This window comes from Lepidochelys kempii, chromosome 10 (genome assembly GCF_965140285.1).
Source record: "Lepidochelys kempii isolate rLepKem1 chromosome 10, rLepKem1.hap1, whole genome shotgun sequence".
Lineage (NCBI taxonomy): Eukaryota > Metazoa > Chordata > Testudines > Cheloniidae > Lepidochelys > Lepidochelys kempii.
In genome coordinates, this window is record NC_136389.1 from 65,846,508 (window position 1) to 65,860,300 (window position 13,793).

General features: G+C 40.7%; 1 protein-coding gene across 1 annotated transcript in view; it reads right to left on the bottom strand.

Annotated features, from left to right (window-relative positions):
- ATP8B4 (ATPase phospholipid transporting 8B4 (putative)) overlaps nt 1–13,793 on the bottom strand; it is a 155,913-nt gene that overhangs the window by 65,250 nt on the left and 76,870 nt on the right. Inside the window, exon 8 of the mRNA XM_073303976.1 lies at nt 11,440–11,522. Coding sequence (XP_073160077.1) covers nt 11,440–11,522 — 83 coding nt within the window. The remainder of the gene's footprint in view (nt 1–11,439; nt 11,523–13,793) is intronic.

Sequence of the window (13,793 nt, forward strand, 5' to 3'; positions counted from 1 at the left end):
CAACGCCTGGGCAGGGTGTCAAACAACCCATCAACAGCCATTGTCCAGCAAGGGAACTACATTGCAATGACTCACCTGCATAAGGCCACACCAGGGGAATTACTCAACCTTGCTTGGAGAGACTCAGTAATGCTCACCTGACTCTGAAGGGGGAGAGGGGAACAGCCCAAACCCAGGAGGGAAGAAAGGAAATGATAAAAGGAAGAGACATTTGCCATGCTCTTCCAGTCTCTTCCACCTACATCTACAGACATCACACCAAGCGACTGAAGCGCTGATCAAAGGTGAAAAGCCACCAGCCCAGCCTGTGTGAGAAGCATCTAAGTTTGTAAGGGCACTGAAAGTGTTCAGATCAGCTTAGAACAGAGGTGGGCAAACTATGGCCAGCGGGCCACATCCGGCCCACAGGACCATCCTGCCCAGCCCCTGAGCTCCCGGCCAGGGAGGCTAGACTCTGGCCCCTCCCCTGCTGTCTCCACTCCCCCGCAGCCTCAGCACGTTGCGCCGCTGGCTGCGAGCTCCTGCTGCTCTGAGTGGCATGGTAAGGGGGTGGGGAGGGGGTCCCAGGGGGCAGTCAGGGGACAGGGAGCAGTTGGATGAGGCGGAGGTTCAGTGGGGGGGCGGTCAGGGGATGGGGAGCAAGGGGGTTGGATAGGGGGTGGGGTCCCGGGGGGCAGTTGGGGCGGGGGTGTGGATAAGGGTCGGGGCAGTCAGGGGACTGGGAGCAAGGGTGTTGGATATGGGGTGGGGTCCTGGGAGGGGGTGGTCAGGGGACAAGGAGCGGGGAGGGGTTGGATGGGTCGGGAGTTCTGAGCGGGGCTATCAGGGGGCGGGAAGTGGGAGGGGGTGGATAAGGAGCAAGGTCCAGGCTGTTTGGGGAGGCACAGCCTTCACAACCCCGATGTGGCCCTCGGGCCAAAAAGTTTGCCCACTCCTGTCTTAGAATGTGTTTTGCTTTTATTTCATTTGACTAAATCTGACTTGTTATGCTTTGATTTATAATCTCTTAAAATTTATCTTTGTAGTTAATAAATCTGTTTGTTTATTCTACCTGAAGCAGTGATTTTGGTTTGAAGTGTGTCAGAGACTCCCCTTGAGATAACAGGCCTGGTACATATCAATTTCTTTTTTAAATTGACAAACTCATATAAGCTTGCAGCATCCAGTGGGCGTAACTGGACACTGCAAGACAGAGGTTCCTAGGGTTGTGTCTGGGACCAGAGATATTGGCTAGTGTCATTCGGTTGCAAGTAGCTGGGAGCAGCTTACATGCCAGAGACTATGCATGAACAGCTAGGGAGTGGGGGTTCTCACAGCAGAGCAGGGTAAGGCTGGCTCCCAGAGTCAAGGATTGGAGTGACCTAACAGATCACTGGTCCAGATAACACCAGAGGGGAATGTCACAACCATACCTTTGCTTTTAAACAAAGTAGCTCCTGTGTCCCTTTGCTTTTTAGGACCCATTTCTCTACGTTTGCCTGCCGAGAATCCTTATCCTTTGGAGGAACACCATTACAGAAGGTTTGACTACAAGGCAAAAAAAACACCTCACAGCAGTGAGTCGTAGAGCCCTGGTCTACAGACTCAGGCTCACAGAGCTCACAGTACAGTGCTAAGAATACCCATGTAGACATGCAGGCTCAGGCTGGAGTTTGGGCTCTGAAGCCCAAGGAAGGATGTGGGTTTCGGAACACAACCTCCAGCCTGAGCCTGAACATCTACACAGTTATTTTTAGCACAGTAGCATAGGCGTCACCAGCCCAAGTCTGTAGACTGAGCTCTGACACTCACTGCCACAGGTGTTTTTGGCTTGGTTTGTTTTCTTTTGCCGTGTACACTTATTCTAAGAAAAAACTTGGAGGAGAGGCTACACTTTTCTTTGAAGATCGTGACATCTTTTGGAAAAACTGCTTTCCAGGAATTAAAGTTGAGCATTAGGAGAGGAAAGATGGCCCCTGCCCTTTGAAACCTTTACCTACCAGAGATCCTCTTTAAGATTTTTTGCCTAGTGAGAGAGTGGTTTCTTTTTTAAGGTTCACATTTCCACTTTCCTGTTGGTGAGGGAGTACCTAGTTTCCTGTCATCTTGCAAGCCAGGCCACATTTTCAGTAATATTAAGGTAGACTGTATTTTGTATTCTGCATTTCTCTTTATATTTTGGCTGAAAGTGTAAAAGTTCAGCTGGTTAAATGTTGTATACCTCAGTCTGAAAATTGGGGCTTCAGATAAATGTGGTACATGATTAACCAGGGTACAGCTTGTGTTTATTTAGGAATGCCAGTGATTCTTTTCAGCTGTCCTGAGGTTTTTCACTACTCTTGTTTAATTTGTTCCATGGTCCTGATTAGAAAATGCTCAAATTTGGAAAAAACAGTAAACACACAGTCCTGTGCTGCAGATGGTCAGATATTCTAAAAGAATTACATTAATGGCATCTTGCACATCATGTGATGTAAGGAAAAAACAAACTCCTGTTGCAGCCAACTGGGATTAGTGCTTCTGGAGTGAAAACAGAAATGGCAGCCTACAGCTTGCAGGAAAAGAAAGCAGAGAGTGACAGAAGGGGCCACCCACGTATACAAAGGTGATATGCATGCAAATTCATTGCCCCTGGATTTGGTCACATCCCAAATTCACAGTGCATCTGTCCTTAATTCTCATGCCCTGCAGGTTGATAGTTTGGCCCAACATAAAATGTGAAAAACTGAAGTGCAAAGGATAATGTCAGACTGCTAAATTCTGCGTAGCTTAACATGCTGTGCAGAAACTTGCTATTATGAAACCTCATGCACATTTGTCTTCACCCAAACTAACCAAATTTGTGTATTTAGTTATGGGGAAGGAGGAGCCTTTTCATTTGCAGAGTTACACAAACACTGGCTATTGTCTCCCATATTTTAAGATCTCTCACCGGGCTGTCCTACTTCATGCACCCTTTCTTTTCCTTTTTGATAGACTTTGTTTCTACTTTAAAAACAGCATCTTTGGTATGACCTTTATAACAATAGCTTGGTCCCACAGTTATGTCACAGTTTACTCATATTTCCTACTTTCTAGGGTTAGAAGTTAACCATAAGAATTTGCTGTGGACTGAAACTTGGCATAATGCTTGTACTGCCTGCCTGAGAACGGTTTTAAAAATTGTAAAAAAACAAAAAACAAATCTGATAGGCCATTTATAAGTAATAACTTTCAGTAGGTTGTCTCCCATTGACCGCTCAGAACTGAAACACTGAAGATTATATTTCTCCACTTCTTTCACTATTAAATCCAGAGTATGTTCTTTGGTCCCCGATTTGTTTTAGTATGTGAAGTGGAAATTCCAATATATTACAAGAAAAGCTGTTTTCATGCTTTTTCCAGCCAAACCAAAACAGTCAATTACTGGAGATCTTGCTACAAAGCTGTTTGCAAGATTTCCAGCCCAATGTTTAGAGCAAAGAGTCTCAGTCCCATTTTCGTACATTTCAGAAAACCGCTGAACTTCAGGATCTCAAAAGAATAAAGCTTTTTGAGGATTATTTAGCATTTAGTCTATCTAGTACAAATTATTTATACAGTGCTCACCACATTGGTATCTGAACACATAGGCCAATCTTGTAAATAGTCTTGATAGTTTATAAGCCTAGGCAAAGAATCTATTGCCTACTTCTTAGCATACCATGTCTGTCTATTAATATATCTTGGAATTGCCCATGTGGCCCAGCAACATAGAATCATAGAAAGGCAGGACTGGAAGGGACCTCGAGAAGTCATCAAGTTCAGCCCCCTGTGCTGTGGCAGGACCAAGTAAATCTAGACCATCACTGACAGACGTTTGTCCAATTTGTCCAATGCTGGGGACTGCACGACCTTCCTTAGAAGCCTATTCCAGAGCTTAACTACTGTTATAGTTAGAAAGTTTTTCCTAATATCTAACCTAAATCTCCCTTGCTGCAGATTAAGCCTAATACTGCTTGTTCTACCCTTCAGTGGACATGGAGAACAGTAGATCACTATCCTTTTTATAACAGCCCTTAACATACAGAAAGACTTATCAGGTAGCCCTTCAGTTGTCTTTTCTCAAGACTAAACATGCCCAGTTTTTTCAACCTTTCCTCATAAATCAGGTTGTCTAAACCTATTATCATTTTTGTTGCTTTCCTCTGGATTCTTTCCAACTTGTTCACATCCTTCCTAAATTGTGGTGTCCAGAATTGGACACAAGTATCACGCTGGGGCCTCACCAATGCTCAGTGGAGCGGGACAATTACTTCCTGCATCTTACATACAACACTCCTGTTAAAACACTCCAAAATATTATTAGCCTTTTTTTTGCAGCTGCATCACATTGACAACACATATTCGGTTTGTGGTCCACCATAACCCCCACATCCTGTTCAGCAGTACTACCACCTAGACAGTTATTCCCCATTTTGTAGTTGTGCATTTGATATTTCCTTCCTAAGTCAAGTACTTTGCACTTGTCTTGCTTAAATTTCATCTTGTTGAATTCAGACCAATTCTCCAACTTGTCAAGGTAATTTTGAATTTTAAAAGTATACTCCAAAGTATTTGCAACCACTCCGAGCTTGGTGTTAACTGCAAATGTTATAAGTAAGGCTATGATTTAGTCACAGATATTTTTTGTAAAAGTAATAGACAGGTCACATGCAATACACAAAAATTCATGGCCCGTGACACGTCCATGACTTTTTCTAGAATACCCCTGACTAAATCTTGGGAAGGGCTGCTGGGAAGGGAGCCCCGGGGAGCCACTGCTCTGGCCACCCCAGGATCACTTGGAGGGGCCATCAATCACAGCTCCTCTAGCTGCCTAGGAACCGCTGCTGGGGGCGCCGATCGTGGCTACTCCGGCTATCCTGGGACTGCTGCTGGGGGCCGATGAGCAGTCTGCAAGGCCAGCCGCACCAGCCACTGCTTGGGCGGTCCCCGGGGCTAGCCACTAGTCCCTGGGGCCAGCCACTAGTCCCTGGGGCCAGCTGCACTAGCCACTGCTCGGGCAGTCACTGGGGCCAGCTACCTTGGGCTGCCCAAGCAGTGGCCAGTGCAGCTAGTCCCAGGGCCATGCAGCAGTGGCCGGTGTGGCTAGCCCAGGGGTCAGCCACACTGGCCACTGCAGAAGTCATGGAGGTCACAGAATCTGTGACTTCTGGGACCTCTGTGACAGACATGAAACCCTGGTTATAAGCATACTCTCTAGTCTATTATCCAAGTCATTAATGAAAATACTGAATAGTACCATATGTGGGTCTGACCCCTGTGGAACCCTAGTAGATACACCCCCCCAATTTGACAGCAAACCACTGATAACTACTCTTTGAGTATGGTTTTTCAATCAGTTGTGCAGCCACCTTATAGTAATTTCATCTAGACCTTATTTCCCTAGGTTACTTATGAGAATGTCATGCAGCACTGTGTCAAAAGCCTTACTAAAATCAAGATATATCACATCTACTGCTTCCCCCCCATTCCACTAGGCTGATAATCCTGTCAAATTAATCCTATCAAAGAATATCCCAATGGATTCAGTGGACCACAAGGTAACTGAAGATCTTTAAAAAAAAAACCCAGCTGAGACGGCTTTTCTCATCAAGGAGATACTGATTCTGCTGGCGCTTTACTATGATGAAAGAGGAGCCTTTTCACAAAAGTCACTTTCCACTTGAACATATGGAAACAGCTATCCTTTATTATTGGGAGAATCTTTTTTTAAAATATCAGTTATGCTTAGAAAATTTAACAAATTATTTCAGAACCTTTCAAACATTACTTCTTGAATATTGCTTAATGCAGTAGTTACAGAAGGGAGTTTGTCTACTGGCTACAGCAGGGGACTTCACTGGGATGCTGCAAGGTGTAATCCTTTGCTATTATATAGCAAAGGACTAATAGTGAGCTTTTCTATCTGATATTCTTAGTCTTTAATAAACAAAAGTGTTATTCCCATGAACTGCCTTCAGTTTCTCCTTCTGTGGACTGTTTTAAATTAAAATAAGCATAAATATATTTCAAGCCCTGTATACTATCATGAGAACTGATGTAATAAAATGTGAATAGATATTTGCTAAACATAAATGTTATATTTTTCTCTTTTTCAGTTGCATGATATGCTGTCAGAATGACCACAAGGTATTGGATGTTTCCTGTTAAAGGACTCCTAAACCTTTCTCTGATACAGAATTTAGTATTAACAGCCATGCAAAATATGTAAACTTGTCATAAGTTGCATAAAACAGATCACAACAGCAGTCAAAAATCAGGGAGATGAAAAAGACAGCATTAAATGGGAAAAGGCCTATACTGTAGTTACTTCAAGAAATCAGACTGAAGTATGTGCAGCTCATGTATATTTTTAGATTCTCTTTGCTTGGAAAAACTCTTCAATGCCCATAAAATTCTAATAAGAAACTAAAAAAAAAAAAGAATGCTGGCTCAATGTAAATATTTATTCAGTGTTAGAACCATTTATATAAGTTTACCAATTGTATAAATTATTTAGACAAAAATGTACCCCTTCTTTTATTGGCTCAAGAGCAGTTTGCAATCCAAAGAATTAGATTTATTCAAGACACTGAACTCACATTTTCATTGTTACTGAAAACTGTTAAATACACCATTACAGCAGAGAGCCTCTCTACTGTCATCTATATTCCCTATATTTAGCAAAACCTACCAAACAAAGCCTTAACGCAGATTTGGGGACTAATAGAAATAATCTAAAATGATTCCCATGAAACTTTGTTAGTGGAATCATGCATGAGTTTAGCAATAAATTCCATATAAAGTCTAAACAAAGTCCTAAAAAACCTTTCTCAAGACACTAAGGACATATTTTCCTGAAATTCATTCCAGATTACGTCGAACAACTTTGACTAAAATATAAAAATAAAATTATAATAAAAACATGAATTCAAACAGTAAAGATCCCAGTACAGTGACATAACAACAAGTTGTAAAATTGTCATTTGCTACCATGAAAATCATAATATAGAAGATTATTGTCCACTGATTGAGCGTCAGTATTGCTGTAATCCACATTGGAGTCTTTCACTAATTTCAGTGGATTTTCAATCAAGCTCTTAGATTCATAATAAAGGAAATAGTCAAACTGGTGAATTAAATCATCATCACCCTCCAAATGAAGCATAAATCATAAGAGTTAATCAATTTAGATATTTAAAATTTCACCCTTGACCTTTTGTTCCTGCTACTACATCTTTCACCCATTATTTGCTCATCACTTGCTTCCACAACTGGAACCTCCAATTTGGAATCGCTACTTGCCAACTCCTCTTTTCTGTCTGTCCAAAACTGCAGCCATAAATCAACTCTTCCTCTTCAGTTCCTTTAAACAGCTCACTTTCTTGTACTGCATCAAGTTGAAGTTTCTCGTCCTCACTTTCAAGGCTCTGCACCCCTGACATGTCCTACTTTCCATCCAGCTCTCTGTCCTCAGAGTTCCTTTCATCTCCTTCACAAACCGCATGTGCTTTTTGGTAGAATCCTTTATGTGTGCAACAGCCTACCATTTGTTCCTTCCAATCCCTCTGTAAACCTGCTTCTTTTTAATCAAGAACATTAATCTGCACTCTGGCATCATCTGTATCCACTGTTGTATCCGATTTTCCATCTCTTTTGTGTGAGTTAGACTGTAAGCCTCTTGCAAAGGAACCCCTGTTCCCTTAAGTGTTTGTAAAGCTTACCGTGAACTCTATGGGTGCATTTGAGATGGTTACGTTTGAGAGGCAGCCACGCTTTTCCATTGGTCATTAAATTTTTCATGCTTTGTTCTCAATACAAAGGTGATTTTTTAAATTAAATTTGAATAAAATCAGTTCAACCATTTTTTTTGGTGGGGGGAGATGGGAAGGCCCACCCAATTTTAATTTCTGTGGTTGCATTCCTCAAAAATGACTGAAGCAAGGAACTTTGAATGTGGCTTTTTTATAGTCCTCTATGAAGAAGAAGAAAATTCAGAAGGTTTATAAAACTATGAAGATTTAACATGGGCACTTTTGTCCCTTCATGTTCAAATTTTCTTTCTGTACTTTTATTTTTGTTACATAATCTCTATAATAAAATATACAGTTTAGTCAATATAGGTGAGTTAATCCTGCAATAAGGAGTGCTCAATTTCACAAAATCAACACTGCATTAATGTTAGTTTTAAATACCATCCCTTTCCCTCTCACCCTCAGACACATGGAGGTCCATGTGTGGCTTTGTCAATTCAATTTGAATGTGAAACATTACTAGATGCTGATGTAGAACAGTTATGTTTTGTTTTAATGAACATGTGTAATCTTTGGGAAGTTTAAGTTTATTACGTTTGTGAAGTAACATTTTGTATGGTTACCCTGAACTAGTTTCTGTTTCAGTTCTTTATCCCTGTCCGCTTTAAAATATATGTACCAGTGAATTTCTGGACAATGATAGCGTGTAAAAAACAGACTGGAAACTGAGCAACAAAACTACAAAGAGAATTTGAGATTGACAGTCAATCAGAATTACCGACCGAGATTCTCGTGTTCACGCTTCAAGGTTAAAAGCATCCATGTTTTGGTGAATAAACTAGAAAATTCTTGACAAGGTCAAATGTTTGCTTCAAAAGCTATACATGGAACTGAGGAAACTTTTAAGAAGTTGGAAAATGAACAACAGGGGGTTGTATTCTGTCCTCAGTTGGCTTCAGCAGTTTAAGATATGAGCCTTTCTTAAAACTTGGAGACTAGCATTGGAACGATATGCTTGTGTCAAGCAGGAGGGCTCCCAACCAGGGGAATGGATTATACCTGAATAAATGGCATAATGCCAGGTAAAGAAGATACAGTGTAGAACTGTATCTGCAACTGACTGTTGTCATTTTTCATTATCTTACAATTATGCTATTAAAGTCTAAATTTTTGCTCCATATGTCAGGACATTTGCTTTTAATTAAATTACAAGTGAGTGCTACCAAAAGTTATACCCTGAATGTAGCAGAAATAGATGATATTATAATCACACCTGTCCTCGCCCTTCGTCACTCTGATGCAACTCTGTACTTGTCATTTTCACTGAGGACCAGAAACCTAAGTACTAGCACAATGCAAAAAAGTATTGTTATTATACTCCATTGAACCAGAAAGTTGTTCACGAGAAGACTTGTTCTCAAAATATTTTGCTATGATTTTTAGACTAAAATAATATGAAGACGTTGAGATGTGCAGTGTACTTTTGGATGCTTATCTCAACTATATATTACCTCCAGACAGTTTGAGGTTCATCTATGATTACATTGTTAGTGGAAAACTGGCCCCATAAATACTTCAGTAAGTATTTTAAACAAAATTTGCTGGCTTCATATACTATTTACTTTAATAACTTTTTTAAGGCATTTTGTGGGGAAAAAAATGACATTTGTTTTGGCCAAACCAAAATATCACATGACACAACCATTAAAAATGTCCTTGCTAAATAACCTAAATCCTTCTGAATCTGGAAGAAGTCAATTTTTGAACAGTAAATACTAGTTGTAATAAGTATTTCTATTACAAAAGGTTACCAAATGTATTAATGGAATCCAGAAAGATGTTTCAAATATAATAAGTATATAATAAACAATATAAAAATTGTAAACTGGGCTTTTGAGACATTCCAAAATATAAATATGGCTGCAGTTTAACTGAACTTTGAAGATGCTGTTATTCATGCTTTTATTCAAAGGAGTAACAAGAGAAGAGAAAAGAGATACGAGGGAAAGGAACAATTAAAACATGCTCAAGGAACAGCAAAACCCTGCGGGTTAGATGGCAATCAAGAATGACTCTTCCAAACTGCACTTGTGAGACTAAGGGTCTCTCATTCTCAGGATGGTGAATGTTGAAAGGAGTGTTCTCATTTTTTTTCAGGCCTCTGGAGAACACTGTCTGGTTCCTATTGCTCCTCAGAGTTTTCAGAGGAAGATTCATGGGCTACATCTATTCTGGCGACTGGATACCTGTACAGAGCCATATGTATGCTTATCCATGTACCCCATACCCACATCAGGTGTCCAAATATGCTGTGCTGAACATGAATATATGTTCTGTACCTGCCTATATGCAGTATAGTACAGTGAACACCCGCCCATGCCAGACTTTCTGAAACTTCCTGGTACAGTTGTGAATTCCTGGTACTGGAGGACAATGAATTCCAACCACACATTTATCAAGGCCTGTGTGTGCTTGGCTGACACAGAGCTGATAGACAGCTGCTCTCAGAGTATGTTCCTTGTTTATGTGTGCTGGTGAAAAGAGTCCAGCAGAAAATTTGTGAAGTAGTCAGCACAGCTTGCTACTATGGGTGAGAACAGCAGGGACAGGGACCTTTATATTTCTGGGTAAGGGTCAGGCAGGAAAGGGTTCAGAGTGTTGTGGGAACAGGGTTGGAGAACTACTGAACTCAATACCTGGGACATGCACCTTATCCTTGTCCACACTACCAACTGACACAGGTACAGGGCTATGCCACAGCCTGAAGCATGTTCACATCCATGCCCCTTAGGCTTGCTAATGTTCTTGCCCTGTACACACCCTGAAACCTGTGCTTCTGGAGTTTAGATGTGGTTGGTGGAGGCGGGGGCTCTGGCACAACCATTTGCTTGGACCTGTGTGCAGTTGCCAGTGTAGGTGTAGCCATGGAGTTACATAGGTGTCAAAGGACAGGCAACAGTGAGCAAAGTAATGGAAAGTGAAAACAGAATGAAGATTCAATATATAAATTGTGGGGTTAGGATATAGGTTTTACATCTGCTAAACTTCACTATGGCCCTGTCTTGATGGGCAAAACTAATTTGTTTTTTTTAATCAAAAAAGAACTAGATAAGTTCAGAGAGGATAGGTCCATCAATGACTATAAGCCACGATGGGCAGGGATGGTGTCCCTAGCGACTGGGAATGGGCAACAGGGGGATGGATCCCTTGAAGGTTACCTGTTCTGTTCATTCCCTCTGGAGCACCTGGCATTGGCCACTGTCAGAAGACAGGATACTGGGCTAGATGGACCTTTGGTCTGACCCCAGTATGGCCACTTTTATGTTCTTATGTAATAATGTTAAGCTAATCAAGTTAACTCATCCCCATGCCCCAAGCTACAACACAGCCAGATAACATGGCTTCAAATGTGTTAGTTTACATCCTAACTTTTTAACATCTTTTTAATCATATTAACTTACTATTAAGCTAACTTGATTGAATAACCCTTTTTGCCCATTAAGACATACCCAAAAAATAAGACAATGATTTAGAATCTGAAAGTCATATTGGTAAACAACATCCTTAATCTTGATAGTGAAAGAATGAGAACTTGGCGTTTAATGTCTGGAGTCATTTACCTCTCCCATCCAAGTACAAAACAACAACAAAACCCAAAAATAAAAACCTTGGTTTCAGCAAATTAACTTTTATCACCACTTACCATCAAATTCTGCAAGCCGTCTAATATCTGCTCCAAGTTCTGAAGTATCTGGTAAAGCCTGACGTACTTTTAGGTTAGTCTCACTGTAAAATTAATAACATGACCTTTATATAAGACTCTTTCCATAACCCCCCAGCCCTGCCTTCTCTCACCCACATGAACCTATGTTCAGTACCACAGAATCTAACTTTGTGGACTAAGACAGCACATTTATAGAAAGATGCCATTCAGAGAGCTCTTTCTAATGTTATTCTGGAAGAACACTTTTGTAACTGATTCAAAAACATGAGAAGGAGCTTCAGTTTTAATAAGTGCTGGCATCATAATGAATGCACATCTGCATAACTACAATTTGTTTTGCTTCTTTGAACAGAGGACATAATAAATATGATTTAGTCAGAGCCCATCCGGTCATCATGCACAAATTACTAACTGCAATAGGAATGGCACAGCAGTTGCCAGTTGAAAGAGATTAACACCACGGCAAAGATTGATATTTGAGCTATGAAAAAAGGTTTTAATGAAAATGTAATAAACCCTAATTTTACAGTAGCTGAAATTGAACTGGGAAAAGGGGGAATTGGAGTCACCCTTTCTTAAGAGGTGGGTTTGAGAGAGCTCCCTTTATGACTAAATACTAATTTACTTACAGGGACCAACATTTTCCAAACTTCAATGCCTAAAGCTAGGCACCTAAAGAAGTGGCCTGATTTCCAGGACTGCTGAGCAATCGCAACGGCCACCGACTATCCACTGAACTAATCTCCCCTAGAAAATAGGGAAAATGGGATACCCTGGCAGAGGCCTTTCTCAGAGTCCTAGATATTCCAAATAAAGAGGTCTAGAACTTTGGATATGTCCTCAACTGCTGTGCTTTAAGGCAGGAAAAACTAATGTTAAAGATCACATACTTTTCTAGAAGGAAGTGCAAAGTTTCCTAAGTGAACACACCTGCATATGGTTGTTGGAACAGATATTGGAATACTTAACAATAATAAAAATCCAAACAAATTAATGCCTAAATTTTAGTGCAGCTTAAGCTATGTCCATGCTAAAGTAGTACAGTATCTACAAATTTACCAGTATCTAAACCAATGATGTCAGTCATTCACTCCTGGAAAAAAATATATATTACTTTCTTCAAGTGAGAATATTAATTCTTTTAAAGAGGTGAAGTCGGACTTGGATATGTGTGGTTAAGGAAACTACTCCCAGCACTATCTCTTGGTATTCAGAAACTCAGTATGAAAGGTTCATATAGTTAGATATGCTATAAATGAGTTTGTTAGAGTAGGTTTTTTTACTTTGGTTTTATGATGATGATTTTATGTGATTTTCTATCTGTTATTCAGTTTTATATTTCATTACATGTTTTGGTCTTGTGTAAGACTATTTATCTATATGAACTATCATTCACATCAGACTATTTAGGTTCTTACACTGTCATTTATCACCATGGTATCTGAGTACATGGCACCAATGAGCAGAAAGAAAAATGTGACTTCCTTAATTATTATTTGTTATTGGTTTCTAATAGGACCCACATTGCAGTAGGTGCTGTATAAGCACCAAAGACCTGAGCCCTGAACTTTGTGATGATCTTCACATGAATGTATTTAAAACTGTTACTGCATTTGACAAGTACACCATTCACACACTGTTCATCTGTAACTGGAGTTCTCTGAGACAGACTTTACACATTCCCACCCTTGGGATGTGCTAGCAGTGCAGCTCTGATGGTGCAATGCTCCACAGCAGTGCCACGGGAGCTCTCTCACACCCCTCCCCTCACTGTTCCTCAATGCAGAGAGGCTATAAATCAGTGGCATGCTGCTCCATCCACTTCGGCTCCTTCCAATGACTCCTCAGGTCCATGGCTGTAATAAGGTCTCTGGGGAAGAGGTCAAGACGGACGGGGATTGTGAATGTGCGGAGTTCATATAAAAAAACTCTGGTTAGAGGTGAGTCATACTTCGAGTGGTCTCTACACACTTCCACTCTTGGGATAATCTCATAAACAGGACTGTGAAATAAGGAAGGTGGGACATGGAGTCTTAATTAAACAATGATTGAAGTACTACTCTACAAAACTTCAGTTCAGACCTGGATGCTAAATCAAGGGAGTAATGTTCAGTGAATGTGTACATACAGATCCAAGCTGCAGCTCTGCAGATTTTAACAATGGCAAAATATTTAAGGAATATCAAAGATATCACAAGTATCTTAGTTTCCGAGGCAACTGGGGCTGATGCAGGCTTATCTTTATTCACAGAACTGAAATGATTGACACCAGAGGGTTTAGCCACCAGGGCATTCTGCTATGGAAGGGCATGGGATTGGTTTTGGTGCTCTTT